An 18,830-nucleotide genomic window follows, 5' to 3' on the forward strand; every position below is an offset into this window, starting at 1 on the left:
CAGAAAGCGGGAAGTTGATATCGGTCTTTCCTATGGTACCATCAGGAAAGGAGACTTCCTAGGAGGTTTTGCTGGACATATTCGGTACCTGCGGCTGCGCACGGTTCTCAGGCTCCATAGCTCTCGGTGTACTCCGTATAATTATGGATTATAGTTTATTACTCATCTTTCACATCGTTATAGTTGCGTTTTCACAGGCTCCCTCCACCATTACAAATGCAGAGATAAATAGGCAATCGTGGTGAGTGCAGATCAGTTTTTGGCGGCTAACCACAGACAATTAATTATGGAGTTTCAGGTAGTAGCGTAATTGGTATCTCTGTAGCTATTTGCCTCCCCGTTATTAAATGTCAATGGAACGAGACGTTTGTCCGCGCTCCTCAGTGTCTGGCGGTCGTGTTGGCGTATGGTATCTGGGTGCGCATCTCTCCACAGCGCTTACTCCTTTGACTCCATGTATACTTGTGAGTCGGGGTCGCCGGCCTCTCCGTGGTGCTTCTTGGTCTTCTCGTAATTTCGTAACGGCATCTTTGGTTCTTGGCTCCCTCACGCCGATATTATGCACTTAAAAGGCGCCGTGCTCATTAGCCACATGGCAATAGCATTCTAGTTAGTGACTACGAGGTCGTCCTAATAGTCGCTAGCGGGTATAGGATTGCTTCATGACTGCCGTATCTGAAAGAGCTATTACAGGGGTATAACAGCCGCAAGGTATAGTCTCGCCATATACATCTTGTTTAGGAATTGAAAACAGTTGGTAAGTTGCGTTTACTATGAACGTGGAAAGGCAGATAAAAATAAGCTCGAAGGCTGAAACCATCAAGGGCTTGCCGGATTAGTACTTCATAATGAGGGACTAGGTCGCGGGCAAATAACTACATCAAACGGGTGCAGGAGAAAGCCTCAACGCGAGGCGACATGATTTTCACAGGCAAGTAATATTGAAACACTTATTTTGGGCCAAGTAGGATGACGGATGCCAGGGAGACATGGAGAAAAGTGGAGGGTATCACATGCTCTATTGTTTTATCTGTACCTGTAACATACAGTGCGACATTCTACAACGGCTCGCTATTGTTTCGACCCCAAAGCTTGACTGTCCGATCATGACCGCCACTCACTATCCATTTGCCGTCTCTGCTATAATCCACACTTGCAACCGGCCCCGTGTGCCCACTCAAGGTCTGTATCAGTGTCCAGTCATCCGCTGAGAAGATCTTGACTTCCTTATCGAAGCCGCACGACAGGAAGAAAGTTCCAGACTTCTTGGGAATCCGGCCTCCCTTTTCATCCACACCAGGTGGAGTTCCATCGAGAGGATCATCGATGCCTTTGAACCATCGCATGTCTGAGACGGCACTGTTGTGGGCGCCGACGCCCCCGGTTCTTTGGACCTTGCGGACATCCCAGCATTTGATCCAGCCATCGGCGGATCCAGACAAGACGCGATGGCCGTCTGAGCCCCAGTCGAGCGCATGGATAGGCTTGATGTGGCCGTCTAGATGGCCGTCTAGAATCATGACTGTTCTTCCAGATCGCAAGTCCCAGATACGACCAATGCTGTCCAGACCGGCGGTAGCCAAGAGCGATCCATCGGTGTTGAAGCTCAGTGCGTAGACGCCTCTTGAATGGCCTTCTTGCAGCAGCACCTCGGCGGTGCTCTCAACATCCCAGAGTCTCCATGATGTATCCTCTGACGCCGAGGCGAGGTAACGACCGGATGGGTGAAACTCTACACGACAGACGCGCTGAGTGTGTCCCTGTAATGTGGACAAAGGGGTGTCCTGATTCAGTGACCACAGCTGCACCAGTCCCTCGGCCCCGCCAGAGGCCAGATTTACAGCGTCCGCTGAGACTGCTTTTTCTGGAAGGGTCGCCCCAGGAAACCAAGATAAACCACTGATTTTGTTGGTGTGGCCTCGTAGATTCATCTTCTCGGTCAGATTGGGAATCTCCACCAACTTGACCTGGCCGCCCCAGTTACCCACGGCCGCTAGCTCCCCGTTGGGCGATATTCTGGTCATGCTTATGTGTCTTTGCCCAACTGTCTGGCTGCCTTGTAGCTCAAACTCTTGCAGCTTTTCCTTGATCTGTTTCCGAAACCTGACCTGGGTACGCAAAGGAATTGTCGCCTCCTGCTTTTGATAGGCGACCCTTTGTTTGGCTCGAGGTAGCGAGTATTCTGCAATGTTAATTCTCGCCTTTAGGAGTTTTTCGCCTCCTCTGGAATAGAATTCCTCTTCCTGTTCCTCGGCGTCTTCTTCGGCCGGGGCATCCTCCATGTCAACGTCGCCCTTTTCGAGACCAGCAAGTTCGGCCTGAATGGTCATCAGCTCTCGTAACCGGTCGCGACGGTCGCCTGGCCCCTCCCCGAAAAATGTGATGGGCTCTCCAATCTCCCTGAGCTTTGCTCGAACGCGGCCATCATCAGTGGGCACAGCAATTGTAGCAGCAAGTCGTTTTCGATTGAACTGGTCAAGGATAGCCGACGTCTTCTCGGGAGGTGCGCCCGGCGCCATGGGCATGTCGTAGTCTGTATCATCCTTCAAATCTTCTAGCGCAATGCCCGCAGGCGAATGCGCCTCCTCGACATATGCCTGACGCGACGGGTGCATCATGATGTGTTGCTGTCGTCAGGGACGAGGCCAAGACTGTTGTCGTTGGGCGGTCGGTCGGATGAGGCAGAATAGGCCAACAATTTGCTATAGAGGCTTCGATGTACGATCCAGATGTTGATTGATGTTCTGCGCAAGAAGGGAGGTCGTGTAAGGAGCTGACCGAGAGCTCTCGGCGGTTGAATCTTTTTGAAGCTTGGTTCGCTAGCGGTGGTTGCGAGCGGCTCTAAAAATCAAACACTTGCAGGGCCGCTCTGCGGGTGGGGCTTCAATGTTGGCAGCATCCAGCATCCAGCATCCAGGCGCAACACACCAACCAAGACCGCCATCTCCATGTAGGCCAGTGTACATGTTCCGCCGAGGGTAGCTTTTTTGTACAAGGCCATTAGCTATCGTGTTTGTGGTGACTCCTTTACATCACAAGCCATGGCTGACTGAACAATGGCTTTACCGGTTCAATTTTTGTCTCTTCGGATGAGGCAGCCAGTGTTGGCGAACAAGGAGAAGCACCGGCTACCCCAAGGTTCAAGGATGCTTGTTCGGTCACGACTAAGGCAATGGACTTGGCCAGCTGAACTTTTTGCAACCAGACATTTGAAACCTAGTCGGCCGATCGCTGGCTGCCTGCAGCGTCGACCCGTGGCCCTGCCATTCTGGCGACAGGGATCTGCAATGAGTGCCTAAGTACCAAGTCCCTCCAAGCAGCACCGATGCCAGGGAATACGGTGGGAAGGAAAGAGTATTCAACCAGATCAGGGACCTTGTCACGCTCCACGCCATATCACAGTACGTTTAATGTATTTTTTGATGGGCAAATATTCTGCCACAGACTGTAGATTGACGAGAGTTGGACGTCTGGTAAGTTACTTTTTACTGGCCGCCCCACGCGCTGACGGTTACCCGATCACTTGCAGCCACAGACATGCCCAATTGAATAGCAGTACGGGTCATACCCATGGCGGGGAATCATTTTTGAGTAAAAAAAAAAAATTATTGACTCGGGATTCCTAGGGCTTTTGTTCTCATGCCGCTGGCCTTGTCCAGGCTGCTGCCACTAGTGGATGGTTGGTACTTGCCCGTGCCTGGCCGTGTCCGTGTCATGTCCGTCCGCCCTTGTCTGGCTGGCGCACTGCCCTATGAACCTATGTTTATGCACCCGTGCCAGTCTTCTGACAAACACGCTGGCGTCTATTGCTTCAGCCGGCTCCTCGCTTTCTTGGCTTCCTTTCTCCCTTAGCCCTGTACACCATCCGGTGAACATCACGACCACACCAAACCCGCCGTATAAACTCACCCTGCAAGCCGTTGTCCAATGCATATACAGAAGCCCTCCCATATGCGAACCTCATTCTTCAAGTACCAGATGCGCTTTGTGAGCCACTACGAGATCGAGCTTCTATTCATCACGGAGCAGCGCGCGGATCCGGAGCGACGCCGGGGCACGACCTGAGCGAGCTCATCAACCTGACCGGCATCGTACGATCCAATACTACACGGCCCCTAGACGACTCTTCTACGAAGCCCTCTTGCTTTTTTCAGGCACCACCATGATAAGCCCTGCCAATCCAGCCCGCACCGTTGTGCGTGGCTTCACGGGCACTCCCGTCACCTCTGGGGACGAAGATTCCGACTATGGTGCCTCGGAGACCCCAACCCTGGCTTCTCGAAGAGGTCGAACCCGGATCGACGACTTTGTCAGCGCCAACTGCAGCCCTGTTTTGAAAGCGGTGCCGTCTCCAGCCGTCTCTGGTATTGCGAAACTGCGAATGCAAATAGACCACTTCAGTCTCGACAAATCGTCGCGCTCAAGCTCTGTAGCCCGAAACGGTGGCCGTCCCGAAGTGAGATCTGGAATTACCACAGAGCTGAACAGTCGCGCCCAAAGCCGAGATGGAGCACGCAGTGAAGCGGGCAGCGAAAGTTCAGAGTGTGGATCGACCAGCTACGAGGTTACCCTGGAGAGTGATTTTGTCAGCGAGAGTGTCTGGGGGCGATCTGGCTTCGTTGAAGGCGGCCTAAACCCGAAGCGCAAGATGACTTCGGAGGAATTCGAGCCTCTCCGCTGCTTGGGCAAGGGAACCTATGGCACTGTTCTCCTCGTTAAGCAGCGTGCAACCGGGAGGCTTTACGCGCAGAAACAGCTCAAGAAGGCGTCGCTAGTCGTGCACAGGAAGCTCATTGAGCAGACCAAGACGGAGCGCCAAGTACTCGAATCCGTGAACCGACATCCCTTTGTCGTGAAGCTCTACTATGCCTTCCAGGACCTCGAGAAACTCTATCTTATTCTGGAGTACGGACAGGGTGGAGAACTGTTTACTCACCTCAACACCGAAAAGATGTTTTCCGAGACGGTGGCTGCCTTTTACATGGCAGAAATGTTGCTCGCCATCTCTCACCTCCACAACAACCTCGGAGTTGTGTATCGTGACCTCAAGCCAGAGAACTGCCTCTTGGACGCCGACGGTCATTTGCTCCTCACAGACTTTGGTCTGTCCAAGGTGGCCGTGGACAAGTCCGAAGATAGCTGCAACTCGATTCTCGGGACGGTTGAGTACATGGCCCCCGAAGTCATTCTTGGCAAGCGGTATGGGAAGGCCGTGGACTGGTGGTCCTTTGGTGCGTTGGGCTACGATCTCATGACGGGCAACCCGCCGTTTCGAGGCCAGAATCACGCCAAGATCCAAGACAACATTGTCAAGCAGAAGCTCGTCATGCCGTACTTTCTCAGTCCCGATGCAAAGGACTTGCTCACGCGGCTTTTGAGAAAGGATCCTCACAAGAGACTGGGATACTGCATGCCCAAAGATCTGCCGACTCTCAAGAAGCACCGGTTCTTTCGCAAGATTGACTGGAAGAAGCTCGAGGCTCGGGAACTGGAACCGCCCATTCAGCCCATGATTACAGACCCGGAGCTTGCTGAGAACTTTGCCCCTGAGTTTACAGACCTGGCTCTCAGCCCGTTGGTGACCTCTAAAGACGCGTGGCCGATGAGCGGATCGACCAAGGACGATGTGTTTGGGGGCTTTAGCTTTGTGGCATCGTCGAGCCTACTTGAAAGCAGCATGTTCTCGGTGGCCAATGGCGTGTAAAGTGTTGGCTTGCGTTGGGAGCCCAAAATCGCAGAACGGGTGTTCCGAGCAACAGGTTTCTTTCCGAGCAGATTTGGCCAGGTCCATGTTTGCATGCGCTTGTGGCAGTGAAGAGTGTACGGGCCATTTCTGTCTTTCGCCTTGGATTGTGGCATGTTTCCCATTATCCGTGGACATTCGTGGGGCAGGGTTGCTTGCGTGTCGCGTTTGTGTGTCTTTGCTCGCCATGGTTATGATACACACGTCTGCAATGGTTTCGATTTCATGCATTCATTCAACTTGAACTTTTAGAGTAGACGTGGCCTACAGACATTTTTGGGGAGAGGATGGGTTTGACCATTGAAAAGCTTAGAGCTTAGACAGATGCGATCAGGGTGTTTTGTCGTCGGGAGATCATGTTTGATACATGGCTAGCGAACGTGAAATTTTATGTATTGTTTAGTTTTTTGCTTTTCTGCCCCGTTTTTGTTTGCGATTGACCGGTTTGGGGGATCAACTTGCCAATTGCAACGAGTCATACGTGGTACTTGGATGTGACGCATCATACGTGAAGCCATGTCACGGGCGTGTTTCTCCTATCCTGCGTCATGGATGGAGGGCCTTTGAGGAGGGTCTCTTGGCTACGCCCATTCCCCTCGATTCTCATACTAATGGGTTGAGAAGACTGGCTCTAGCTGTGCCAACGGTCCCCTGTCAATTCATGCGCCTTGATACACGACAAAGTGTGGTTTCATCTGGTGCGGGCTCGAAACGGGTAAAAAAAGCTATTCGAGTCATCAGCCATGGTGAATTTGACTGCTAGGGATATGTCGATTGAGCCTGTTCGCATTTCCCCCTACGGGTGTGTGCTTGGGTGCTTTTGCGGAAGACATGCAAGATGGGTTTTGTCCTCGGAGGGTGTGTTTTCTTGCCCAAGCTGGGCGCAAGTTGGTTGCATTGACGGGATGAGGCCGTCGGACGAAGTCTGCCCCCGCGGTTGCGCAGAGCTATTAAACTTTGACTGCCAAGATGATGGGTATCATTCGTCTGGAGGCCGCCCTTGCTGCGCTGTCCGCGGAACCGGCGACTAGGTGGAATCTCCTGATTGCATTGGGTGTGCATCGACGATTCAAAAGCTTAAGCAGATATAGATCGTGGCTTATTAGTCGGGATGATCTTGGCCTGGGGAAGGGAGGGCGAGCAGAGCGACGTATGAGAAACACATCCGATGTAATCGTCAGCATTGACACGGACCAATATTGTAGTATACTGATTGGACTGAAGACCAGCAGAGGCCACGCTACCATCTTGCAGCCGGGATCAAAGTGCCGTGTTCCACATCAACATTATGATCATGTGGACTTGGCGAGGTGTAAATCTTGGCACATCATGTTCCTTGAAGCAACTTGCATTGTAGCCACGCCCCAAAACACGTCTAAAACAGGCAAAAAGACACTCCTCTTTGGCACTGATCAGCGACGTTCACTCTACACCGTCGAGTTGTTGAGTGTGTAACTAACTGGTTTACTGCGCAGGACGAATGACGATTCCCGTAGCAGTTGACCCTTCAGGTCGAAAGTTTGCTTCGTTGGAGGCCTTCTGCTTGGCAATCAGTACTAGTGTGATCTGATCTTCAGCATCGTTTCGCAACATCCTCGGCGCACGCTCCAGCCCAGCTATCGAGGCGTGGCATGCCAGAATCGTCATCAATCTTCCCATCGCTGCGGTTCATGCGTGCCATGAGTCCATGACTGTTGTATCCAGCGCCTCGCCGGCCGCGCACTGCTTGTCGAGAGTCGAGACGCAGATGCCATAGCATAGCCCCCAGCCTAAGTCCATGTAACACGTCTGGCCCTCGGCAGGAAAAGAGGGTAGATTGAAGTGCAGAATCAAAAGAGATGTTGGAGCGCTGAAATTTTGGGGTTTCGTATCAAAATAACCGCCGAGGCTGTCGACACCACCACACCAGAGTGTTGCGACCGGATTGTACCAAAAGATGCCCATTTTGCTATGAACATGGCACACCATGGCTGCGATGCATTAGCTGAAACTCCTCCAAACATCTCTTCTCTTCAGGCTGGCCGTCCTCGTCATGGCCTTGACCCTGCTGGAAAATACACCTTGTAGCACAGCGCTTCTTCCCAGACGGTGTCAATCTGACGTGCCCCTCTCAAACATCTTCGTCTATCCCGCTTGCTTGGCAATCCTTGTGTGAAATATCGCTGGCCTCTTTGGCTGCCGCTCTTGGGTCCGGGGTCGTGTGAAGGGGGAGTTTTGAAACCACGCCATGGAGCAAGCATCATCCAGCATGCTAGCCAGACCCCTTGGCTCGTTACGGCTGGCGCGCCTCCATTTTCTGGACTTTCCTTCTGTGAATATATATTAGCTCTGCCTGTCCATTTTCGCCGTTACGTCGAGGCGCTTCAACTACTCGGTGAAACGTCCGTTTGACTTTTCACAGGCTGGCCCTGTACCCAAGGAGTTTCGTGGACATAGAACACCATCCCATCCCCTTTTACCTATCCAGTGAATTCATTTCCCGATTCAACTCTGGAAATCATCTACTCACTTACACATTATTCAAGAAGACCAACATGAAACTTTCAGTGAAGGCAATTGTTGCTGCCACTATCGCAGCGTGTAAGTGCCGTCTGCTCGTTCCAGCAGCTGACAAAATCCACCCTTCAGCCACGAGAATACTGACAAGAAAATACTTTCCCGCCAACAGATGCATCAACCACAGAGGCCGCTCTAGCGGCCACCTGTCCAGGCGATGGGGAAATGTGTTTCCAATGGGGCATACCCGCCGGCAGCAGCAGGGCGAGTCCGGCCAATCTCTACTTCCAGCTTCGAGCCCCTACCTCATTATCATGGTTTGCCTTGGGCACAGGGTCCGCCATGAAGGGATCGAGCATGTTCGTCGTCTATCACAATGGAAGCGGCGTGACCCTCAGCACTAGACAAGGCAAAGGGCACGTCATGCCCGAGTACCAAGCTCGTTCAGACGTTGAACTGCTTCCTGGATCGGGGATCGTCAATGGCAACCTTGTTGCCAATGTACTATGCAAAGATTGTTCCGATATTGATACATCTAGTTCCTCGAGCTGGCTTTATGCCTGGAACATGGGACCGGCCATCGACTCGTCAAGTCTTTCTGAGCCGATTCCGTACCATGATGCCTTTTCAAGCTTCTCGGTCAACCTACAACAAGCCACCATTGCTTCCGACTCGAACCCTTTTCTTACTCCCGCCACGAATGGCGCTACCAAACCCGATGCTAGTGGAGTCGAGACCGATGAGGGCAATGGTATGGCCATGTTGTATGCGCATGGCATCGTCATGGCCGTTGCTTTCCTGATTGGGTACCCAGTTGGATCAGCCCTTATGCCTCTGCTTGGTAGATGGCTTATCCATGCTAGCTGGCAGCTGCTCGCATTTGTCGGAATGTGGGTTGGATTTGCTCTTGGCTATGTTATATCTTCGCGGGCCGGCACGGTACAGCTCTCCCCTCCCTCAATTCCATCCGGGCCTTCACCCAGGTCGATTGTTATTTTGAGGCTGCTAACATCCTGTCTTTAGCTCTTTCAGGATGCACACATGCAACTCGGTATTGCCGTCTCCATCCTAATGACAATACAGCCAATCCTAGGCTGGCTGCACCACAAGTATTTTCTCAAACACGGGAAGCGTGGTCCTGTCAGTCACGTTCACATCTGGTACGGACGTATCATAATGATTCTGGGTATTGTCAATGGAGGCATTGGCCTTCAATTCGCCGGAGCGTCTTCACGATTTGTCGTCACCTACGCCATAGTGGCGACCATGGTCTCTGTCATGTACCTCGCCGGTATGAGTTTCGGTATTATTAAGAGGAAGAGGCAACAAATCCGACATTTTCAGTCATCGTCCCAAACTGAGCTCGCGAAAATGTAAGAGGATGCAGCATCCAGGTCAGGAAGCTTGGAACCGAGAGCTGGGAGAGAGAGTGCAGGCGTTCGTTACAGTAAAATATCCCTTGGCAGCGCGGTTCTCAAGATGCGATATGAAATTGAATGAGTTCCATCTGGACAACAACATGTTAGGCGGGTGAAATGGGAGAAAAAAGGCGGTCCTTTTGCTGAGAATTCTAATGTTCTATATTAGCCGACTTGCAAGATCTGCAGAGTAGTAAATACGCCGTAACAAGATTCTTTTTGCGCAACTCAAGTAGCATATCGAGCCGGTTGTATGACCTGTTATCCTACTAGACTCACTGCTGGTACGCTTCCTGTTCTCTCCCACCAGGTAAAAGTGCACCAGTGGATTCCGCCATGTCTCCGGTTCTGAGCATCCTCGGGTTTGGCCGTACCGGCTCACCTCCGCCTGTTGCAAGTTCGAGGTCCAATCGCAAAAACAGAGTCAAGGACCAAAGCGTAAAAAAAAAGAAAAATTCAAAAGCTTGCTCATTTCAAACCAAGCCAATCACCAAAGTTTTCTTCACCAAGTCACCGATAATAATAAAATGCAAGTCGGCGGCAATCGGACAGACGTGGGAAGTTGAAAGCCAAAAACACACCTGATCACGTGCTGCTAGCTTTGGACCGGCAATGAGGCAGCTCAGCCTGAGGCAGAAATTTACACGGCTGGCCAACTCAGCCGGGGCAAAACGACATCATGATTTTCACAAAAGCCTCAGACCATACCTCTCCATAATAGTCAGGGTTCCCGATTGAGCAACACCCAGCCATTCATAATGCTCAGCCAACTGTCCAGGGCCACGGTAAGCTGATAATCACCATTTTTGCAACGCTGTCGACGGCCGCAACGCCCGAAAGCTCGAGACGGCGTTCATTGCAGGGAGCTTGGAACTGATTCGGTTCACCAGCGCGCCACCTCGGCCGTCCGCGCCGTCGCTCGAGTTACCAGAGGCAATGCTGCCCAGTTCCGAGGCTTCATTGCCCCGACCGTCTCGAGGAAAGGTGAGAAACATGTGTTTGCCCCCCTTTTACCCTCTTCACCCCCAGATTTCGACCAACGTTGTCACTCCGACGAATGAGGAGATGGCGCCTCTCACGGCTATATCCGTCGGCATCATCTGCTTATCCCGAATCCGCCATCTGCCCCCGACAGTCACCCGATACACATGCAGCTCTTCTAGCTGGATTATCTTGGGTGATGGTCGATGCTTGCCGCCAAAGTCCACAAACGACACGACTCAATCACCAGCCAGTCCTCCCTAGCCTCGGCAACATGTTACCAACCTGCGTCCACATACCCACGAACCAAGCGCGGAAGCTACGTGGCTAACCTTCCCGTCTCTTCACAGCCGACTTCGTCCAGGATCTCTACCTGAAGGAGCTCAAGGCCTACAAGACCCCCGCCGTCAAGGAGTCCGACTCTGAAGGCCACGTTCAGGCATTCGCCATGCCCAAGACCCCCGCCTCCCCCGAAGAGTCCGACCTCGCCAGCAACCTGAAGGAGTACGAGAGCATGGCCGTCGAGATTGAAGGCCAGGATGCCACCCAGACCAGCCAGAGTGGCTCCGCCGCGCTCCCCGACTGGCTCGAGGCCGAGGAGGACGACGAGCCCGCCCACTAGACTCCAAAACAACACACACCCTCGGACGCTGATAATAGAACTCGACATTTCGACATTTTTAAAGGTGGAAGCGGAAGGTGTCTGGCGTGTCTGGGGACATGCGCGGCAGAGCAAGGTTTCTTTTGTGCAACAAGCTGACGGCGCTGTCTCGTCTCAACGAGCGGACAGAGCCGGTCACGAAAGACAGGGACACGTTCAGGTGGTGATGGGTGACGATGGAGTCGATAATCCTATTGTACATTTTCCTCTTGACAAGCCTCAATTGGGGCGTAGGACTTTGACCGTTTTGCGAATGCGAAGAGAAGTAAGCAAAGAAATCAAACTTAGCTGTGTACCATCAAACCTGAGTCTACCGTTGCCGTGCCGCGAGAAGTTGGTACCACACCAGCTAGATCCATGTCTTGCAAAGTTTTTGGAGGACCCCGTCCCTGCCGACAGACGGACAAGGTCAACCGTGTTAAGAATGGCTTGTGATAGCCCGGGCAGATGAGTTACGAGCCGCAACCCCCCAACAACATGGTGTGATATCAAATCTAAACCTCCAAACAATCATAACTAGCGCCCAAGTAGGTCGATATAAGAGTACAACCAGTATTCACAAGGGGGGAACACAACTTCTCAAGTCGCCTCGAAAACTCCCTCCCTTTTCATATCCCAACCTGCATCAGTTACATGAATGTATCAAGGACCAGCTGTCTGTAGAAACTGAGCCGCTTGAAAAGCCACACGGAACCGTAGACCGGAACGAGCATGGACGGGCGTCCCCCAACTCGACTCGGAAATGGCCCCCCTTCTATATGTAGAATGGAATCGATTTCCCAAGAAGTGCCATACACGTAAAACTTCACGATATGAGAGGGGACCACGACAGTTTGCCAAACATTTTATTGTGTTTAAACCTTTTTAAATGGCTGCTCTTCATACTCGAGAGCATGACCACACAATGTATGCATTAATGCGCCTGTGCTGCCTTATAATGACTCCATGTGTCTGTCACAAGAGCAGCGGCCGTCTTCAGGCTTTCTTTACCAAACCATTAACCTGCCTTCCCGACTCCCCAAGATCATGCGCACATGTCGACATAAAAACACAGTTTCCCATCTTTCTCTCTTTCTTTTTTTTCCCGCATCCTGACATAACATATGCAGCGCGTTAGACAGTGAAGAAGCCCCTTATTCCCGTTTTTTGGACTTTACTGACTTTCAACAATGGGGCCTCGGTACCGGTATTTACAAGCGAAAAAAGCAAAAAGCAGGTTGCCAGCTCCAGCATCCCACCTCACAACCATAAAACGCCGAGTATCCTCCAGCTCGTTGAGGTCCCATGAGAAGATGCCGATGCAAAAAATGATATAAAAAACACATGGTCAAAGCGACTAAAAACAGCCAAAACGAACCAAAAAAAGAACAGAGAGCCGAACCATCCCCATATGCAGTATGACCGAATAAACCCATTTCATGCTGAAAGAAAAGCCCTCGGAGAGATGGGGTGAGAACAAGATATAACGTACTGGGTAAACTAATTGCCAGCGCTGGATTTTCCGTTTATTTTTCTCTTCGTCCCGAGGCTGTAAAATTTGGTTACACATCAAAGTGAGCACCACCCACCATGTGTTCGTCTGCGGTCGACGTCTTCACAATGCCGCTCATGCGATTTGCTTTACGTAGGTCAATGTCATCCAAATTATCCCAATCATCCTCATCGTGGCGTGTTTGAGTATCGCCCATGTCCTCGTCATCGTTTCTGAACCGATCCCTCATGTGGTCGTCCAAAGCACTCTCGTCGACAAAGGTGAAGCCCTGAAAATTTGCTTGGACAGATGGAGACAGGGGTGTTGAAGCGGCGTAACCACGGGCCAATGCGGCGGCCCGTTCGTTGAGAGAACCGTTTTGTTCAAGGGCCGTGGTGAACTCGGGGTCAAAATAGGAGACATCGGTCTCAGACTTCAACTTGGGCTTGAAGGGAGGCGTAATGAGCTTCTTTGCGAGAATATCCCAGTCAATGTCAGCAAAGAACGGGTGGCGCTTCAGCTCTTCGGCATCATCCGTTGCGCCGAGTCGGTGCTTTGGATTTCTATTAAGCAATCCCTTGACAAAGTTCCGGCCTTCCTGCGAAAGAGTATCGCGAGGGAATCGGACCTTGCCGAAAGCAATGTTCTTGTACATTTGTTGGGTATCTTCTGCATAGAAAGGACTCCAGCCGCAGCACATTTCAAAGACCAAAACACCGAGAGACCAGAAGTCTACCATCTTGGTATATCCAGATTCGTCTAAAAGAACTTCGGGGGCGAGGTACTCCGTCGTGCCGCAAAACGTATTGGTAGTGTCATTCTTGGTCAAATTGGCCTTGGATAAACCAAAGTCGCACAAGGCGATATGACCGTTGGCGTCGAGGAGGATGTTTTCCGGTTTGAGGTCACGATAGACAATATCGTTGTTATGCAAATGCTGAATGGCTAAAATCAACTCGGCAATGTAGAACTTGGCCCGTCTTTCGTCAAATCGACCTTCCTTCTGCAAGTGCCAGAACAGCTCTCCTCCAGACATGTAATCGGTAACCAAGTACAGTTCAGAGGGAGTTTGAAAGGAGAATTTGAGGCCAACGATGAAGGGCGAGTCCGAGGTAGCTGTCCGCACAAGAATATTGCGTTCACCAACAGTGTGGGCCACCTCCTTTTTCTGCACGATTACCTTCTTTTGCAACACCTTCATTGCATAGATTCGTTGTGTATCTCGCTTTCGCACCTGATAGACCTGTCCAAAAGTACCCTTGCCAATAAGCTTCAGGATTTCGAAATCACTGGGTCCAAAATGTTTCTTCTCAGAAGTCTGGTAAAAGGCTTCAACGTATATTTCGCCGGTCGGCGCATTTTCGGCGATGGTATCCGCATGTCCGCGTAATGTGAACCATCCTCTCACGGGACCCTCGCCGTCTTTCACAGCCTGGAAATCAACATGGCCGAGAAATTCCTCTCCGGTAGCAGTGTGATCGTAAACCGAAATGTCGACCAACATGTCAGTGTCCACAACATCGCTGTAATCAGCTCGTTAGCACATTCAAGTGGAGAGAAGAGTGGCGGCATCTCCAGTAGAAAGGGGAAAAAGACCACATACAAGACTGCTTCGGCGTCCCATTTAGGATTGCTGGATGGCGCACGCATAGTTCGATTGCGGAAGGTGTTGTAGTCGTGAATACTCGTATTGCTGCTCTGACGACTTCTCATGGGGATGGCCATTGGCGGGCGACCCGAGTCGCTGCCCTGGCGTTGTATAGGAATGCCACCGAGCCCGGACGGGGTAGCACTTAAAGTCTCCTCCTCTTCGATGGGCCGCGGACCACCCGAAATGAGTTCACTCCGTTGGAATACTGCGACAACGTAGGGATCTCGGCACTTTCGCAATCCACGAGCCTCGACGATTTTGATGGTCAGCTTGCCTTTTTGAGCGGGAGGTTGAACGCCGGCGGTTCGTGGGGTCTGTGTTCCGCTAGCCGTTTCTGCTCCATCATGACTAGTTCTGCTTGGGGTGTCTCTGCCGTCCGATTGAGAAGAGTGGGCAGCAGATAAGGCTCTTGTGGGAGTCGGCGGACCACTCTTGAAGATGACACCACGCGTTAGCTCTTTGAGTCCCTCGAGCGAGAACCACTTGCTTGGAGCAGAGGTTTGGGGTAGATTGGGGGTGGTTTTGGACGGTGAGGATGACGAAGATGACGACGAGGGATGTGTTTGTGATGTGGCAGGGGGGATGACAAGCTCAGCGCCCGCGCCCACTGTGTCTTGCTGGGTCGAGACTGGAGGTGCACGAGAGCTTATCCGTTGGTGAATTTCACGTATGGTTGACGTTCTTCCATTGGAGACCGTCTTGGCAGCTTCTCCGTCTTCGAAGTTTGCGCCTTTACATGAAGAGCTTTCGGAATATGATGGCTGTGAGGAAGGAGGAGTAGGGTATGGATGCGAAGCCATGCTCGATGGTGAGACGTGGCTCGAGGCAAGACCAAGCTTTTCCAAGGGCATTGGAAGACGGCAATCTGATATCCTTCGGGCGCAGCGCAACGAATTCTGGCAAGGACTCGGCTGCTGCTTCTCCGAAGAGGTAGGAGAGTGCCTAGGGTGCCTCTGGGCTGGCAGATCTGGCTGTTGATCCAAGGATGAGGATGTGGAGCCGGAGTCGGAGCCGACAGGCACCAAAGGAACAGGAACACAGGAAGCACAAGCAGAAGTCTCGGTTGCAGAAGGGTCTTGACGAACCTGGCTGAAGTAGCTCATGATTCCCGGCAGACGTTTGTCGTGGAGGTCAGGTTGGGGGGTCGCTACGCCAGACCGTGGTGTGTCAGAGCCGATGTGATCCGCTCCATCTTCGTCGGTAGCGGCGGTCCTGTTGGATGATGGGTCAACAACGGGCATTGTCGATTCAGGCACTCCGGATGGAAGTGCCAATTGTGGAAACAAATGACTGGACGACAAGGAAAAAGATAAGGGAAAAGACGAGATTGCCCAAGGAGCAAGACGGGGGGGGAAGAACGCGGTGAGAGAGATTTGGTGGGAACACTAGTTCATGACTGCGGCCAGGAGCCTACAAGTGGTTTTCCAAAGAGGGGCGCAAAGCCAAGTGTGAATCCCGCGATGCGCAAGAGTGGCTGCGAGGAAAACACGGAACCAGAGAACCAGAGCAGACCAGCCAGGGACCTGTGTATAAGAAAAAGGAAGAAAAACAAAGAGAAATTGCTGCGGTGGTTGCGTGCAAAGGAACAACAACAAAACAACGAAGCAACTGTATGAGGAAGAAGGGGAAAAGAAGAAGAGAGAAAGTTATGCACACAAAGGGGAGGCGTGTGTGGAAGCAATTCCGACAGCGGGTGCGCAGCCAAAAGGTCCAGGTTGCTTAATTCTGCGCCTGACGGCAAGGGCAAAAGAGATGACGAGATGAATTTTTGCGCCGGAGCGACCACGCTGGAGCCACGCTGGAGCCCTGCTGGAGCCCTACTAGAGTGCGCGACGGTGACAAAAAAGTGGAGATGTCGAGGCTTGATTTGAGCTGCCGCCTCAAAGCCAAAGGGGACAAGAAAAAAAAAAAAAGAGGGCAGGCAACTGTGGCTGGCCCGTCGACCACTAGGTGTGGCGCGGCAGCCCGAAAAGTCTCAAGTGCCAGGTTCAATGCTGCACTCCGGTCGTGTTTGTACCCGGTACTCGGTGCTCCCAGCCATGATGGCCTGGGCCAGGAGTCACCGAGATGCCTGGTGTCGCCAGGCCGTCGTGCTCTAGCATGTGCGGTCTTGGCTCCAAGCACCAGCCAATCCATTCCCAGACCAGGCTTTGGGAGTTTCATTGTTCCAAAGTTGGCCACCAATTGGCAGGCTTGAGCTGAGCTCTAGCGGTCGCAGGCTAGCAGAGGGCCGCCAACATCGAACTCGACGGTGCGTGGACATTTTCACGCCTTGAGCCTCCGATGGCGCCATGTACCCTACTAGAGCACACAGTGCTTGTGTCATGAGCGAGTCAGACACTTTCGCAAAGTCCAAGATTGAAAAGTTGTCTGGTACTTGCAACACTGGTGCACCACCCAGCGTTGTGGCGCCGTCTGGCTCAGCACGGCTCGACAATGGCCCTTGCCCACGGACGGCAATGCTGATGAGCCAAAGTCAGCGCGGGGGGTTATTTCGGGGTCATGGATGGAACTGTGGCATCTGCCATGTGCGAGATGAGCCGTTGCAGTGTCGGCATAGCCCGGCATGCTTATCTGAGCACAACAATGCGTCCAGGCAGCAGAATGGCCGGGTAATGCATGCATGCGTCGTAGTATTGTAGGTCCAGTGCCGTGCTGCGTCGTCAAGTAGTACCCGGGGTGCCATGTACCAGACAGCACACACATCGTATTGACGGGGACAGGATGCGGCGATGCGGCACCGCCGGCTGTGTCAGTGGGATGCGGTACTCGGTGTCAGCACGCACGCCGTGCCAGTAATCGGTCGCTGATGGACCATCTGAGGCGATCGATCTGGCAAGATTCCACGAGAAGAGCCCGCCCAGACAATGGTCGAGTGGCGCCGAGTGACTGAGACGCCAGGGCAGTAGCCAGGCGACGAGGACCTCGCCATCAGGACCTGCGTAGAGACCAAGTACTACCAAGCAAGGCTGCTGGGCCTGGGTGCGGCGGCCGCCACTTCAGAAACACACGATGCCGCACTGGCGGGAGACATGCGATGTGTTAATATCCTCCCATGCGTGGCCGACAGCGGGAGGAACCCAGGTCCAAAAAAAGCTGTGCAAATGGACAGGATTCAAATGACAAGAGAAGACATCATTTTCAAAATTCCATCCCAAAAGGATGGCTGCTGATGTGCCGAGCTCCTGCATCTGGCGCAGACAGCTACTCGGTGGTGATATAGCCGCAACAACACGACAGTGGTGCTAATGAATGGACAACCACCACTCGGTAGCCGCATTTTGGCTCCAAAGCCAAGCAAGAAGCGCACGAAATCAACAGGAGGTCCAGCTCCGGACTCCCGGCACCATGGCAAGTTTGACACGAGCTGCAGCGGCCTGTCAGGCTAGAGGCATCAATGATGCATTGAAGGAGCCAACAGTCCGGGACTGAAAGGGCTGGAATGAACGACACTTGCCATGCGGGCAATGGGCTCAATGTTGCTTATGAAGCAGGCAGTCGCGCAAGGAGTCTGATGTGTAAACCGTGGCAAATTGTGCATGCAATAACTATAGCAAACCGCAAACTGGACAAAAGAAGCCGGTGCACATACTTTGACATCATGGCCTGCGTGGCTCGCCTCAGCAGGTCGAAGCCGCCAGCAGAGCCGCCATGGCCGGCGTGGGCGTGGGCGTGAGTGTGGACATGGGCGCTCTCGCTGCCCGGCATGGCTGGAGCGGTATGTATCCCAGCTGGATCAAAAGCGACAAGTCCACGCGGGAGCCTGCCAGGACAGATACGGAGAGGGGGGGTAGATCAGAGACTGGGCGAGCTTCTGGTGAGGCGTCGCGCACGCCACGCGTTCAGGTCGGTCGCTGGAGAGATTTTCGAAGCAGTCCTGGAGCCGTATGTACGGTTCAGGATTCGCGAGATGAAGTCGTGGGTTGTAGGTGCAGCGGAGAAGGATGCTTTGCTCAGGTGGACGGGAAGCATGGAAGACATGGGGAGGAGGCATGACAGGACAAGGAGACCCTTTTTTTGGAAGGGGGGGCGAGGCGAAATGGGAAACGGCGAAAATGTGGAAAAAAAAAAAAAGGCCTGCCAGACTATGCAGAGTCCCGACTCTGGATGGCACCAGACACTTCGCAAAGCAAAGCCTCGCGCTCGGGTGAGGGGAAGGGCAAAGGGCATCTGCACACAGTCACTCGAGCTTATTACTCGGTAGTATGTCCATGGTGATGGATCTGACCATGGAGCTGCGGCCAAGCATCGTCTCCAATCGAGCTCCACGACTCCATTTCCCCCATACCAGTGCCTCAAAGTGCGGGTGACTCCTCAACTCGTCAGCTTTTGTGTTGGGTGCCTCCTCCACTGGTCTTTACGTGGGGAGCAGGGGGGCAATGACGATGTGACGATGTGACGATGTGACA

General features: G+C 52.7%; 6 protein-coding genes across 7 annotated transcripts; 3 read left to right on the top strand and 3 right to left on the bottom strand.

Moving 5' to 3' along the window:
* Nucleotides 1-978: 978 nt before the first annotated feature.
* Nucleotides 979-2,911, bottom strand: J3458_003034 (uncharacterized protein). Its single transcript, XM_007811923.2, has one exon. It carries the CDS (start codon nucleotides 2,616-2,618, stop codon nucleotides 1,059-1,061), a length of 1,560 nt encoding a protein of 519 aa, XP_007810114.1. The 5' UTR covers nucleotides 2,619-2,911; the 3' UTR covers nucleotides 979-1,058.
* A 732-nt stretch (nucleotides 2,912-3,643) lies between these two features.
* J3458_003035 (uncharacterized protein) lies at nucleotides 3,644-6,865 on the top strand. Its single transcript, XM_007811924.2, has one exon. It carries the CDS (start codon nucleotides 4,163-4,165, stop codon nucleotides 5,702-5,704), a length of 1,542 nt encoding a protein of 513 aa, XP_007810115.2. The 5' UTR covers nucleotides 3,644-4,162; the 3' UTR covers nucleotides 5,705-6,865.
* Nucleotides 6,866-7,411: 546 nt separating this feature from the next.
* On the bottom strand, nucleotides 7,412-7,711 carry J3458_003036 (uncharacterized protein; the record flags this gene model as incomplete). Its single annotated transcript, XM_066117536.1, has 1 exon — nucleotides 7,412-7,711. The coding sequence occupies one exon, from the start codon at nucleotides 7,709-7,711 to the stop codon at nucleotides 7,412-7,414; it is 300 nt and encodes a 99-aa protein (XP_065977322.1).
* Nucleotides 7,712-8,277: 566 nt separating this feature from the next.
* Nucleotides 8,278-9,616, top strand: J3458_003037 (uncharacterized protein; the record flags this gene model as incomplete). The annotated part of the gene is made up of 3 exons (XM_007811925.2): nucleotides 8,278-8,323; nucleotides 8,412-9,178; nucleotides 9,263-9,616. The coding sequence occupies 3 exons, from the start codon at nucleotides 8,278-8,280 to the stop codon at nucleotides 9,614-9,616; spliced, it is 1,167 nt and encodes a 388-aa protein (XP_007810116.2).
* A 742-nt stretch (nucleotides 9,617-10,358) lies between these two features.
* Nucleotides 10,359-11,599, top strand: ATP14_1 (ATP synthase F0 subcomplex subunit H atp14). Its single transcript, XM_066117537.1, has 3 exons — nucleotides 10,359-10,442; nucleotides 10,548-10,641; nucleotides 10,989-11,599. Exons 1-3 carry the CDS (start codon nucleotides 10,416-10,418, stop codon nucleotides 11,258-11,260), a joined length of 393 nt encoding a protein of 130 aa, XP_065977323.1. The 5' UTR covers nucleotides 10,359-10,415; the 3' UTR covers nucleotides 11,261-11,599.
* Nucleotides 11,600-12,131: 532 nt separating this feature from the next.
* On the bottom strand, nucleotides 12,132-18,556 carry SCH9_1 (Serine/threonine-protein kinase). 2 transcript variants are annotated; one of them, XM_066117538.1, is made up of 4 exons: nucleotides 18,014-18,556; nucleotides 15,507-15,633; nucleotides 14,374-14,852; nucleotides 12,132-14,293 (listed from the first exon to the last, which is right to left on the bottom strand). In XM_066117538.1, exons 1-4 carry the CDS (start codon nucleotides 18,127-18,129, stop codon nucleotides 12,841-12,843), a joined length of 2,175 nt encoding a protein of 724 aa, XP_065977324.1. In that variant the 5' UTR covers nucleotides 18,130-18,556; the 3' UTR covers nucleotides 12,132-12,840. The 2 variants fall into 2 exon arrangements, with proteins under 2 accessions (XP_065977324.1, XP_065977325.1); XM_066117539.1 differs by lacking the exon at nucleotides 18,014-18,556 and having other exon boundaries at nucleotides 15,507-16,762.
* Between the last annotated feature and the right edge of the window lie 274 nt (nucleotides 18,557-18,830).

This window comes from Metarhizium acridum (genome assembly GCF_019434415.1).
Source record: "Metarhizium acridum strain ARSEF 324 chromosome Unknown scaffold_13, whole genome shotgun sequence".
NCBI classification, from domain to species: Eukaryota; Fungi; Ascomycota; class Sordariomycetes; order Hypocreales; family Clavicipitaceae; genus Metarhizium; species Metarhizium acridum.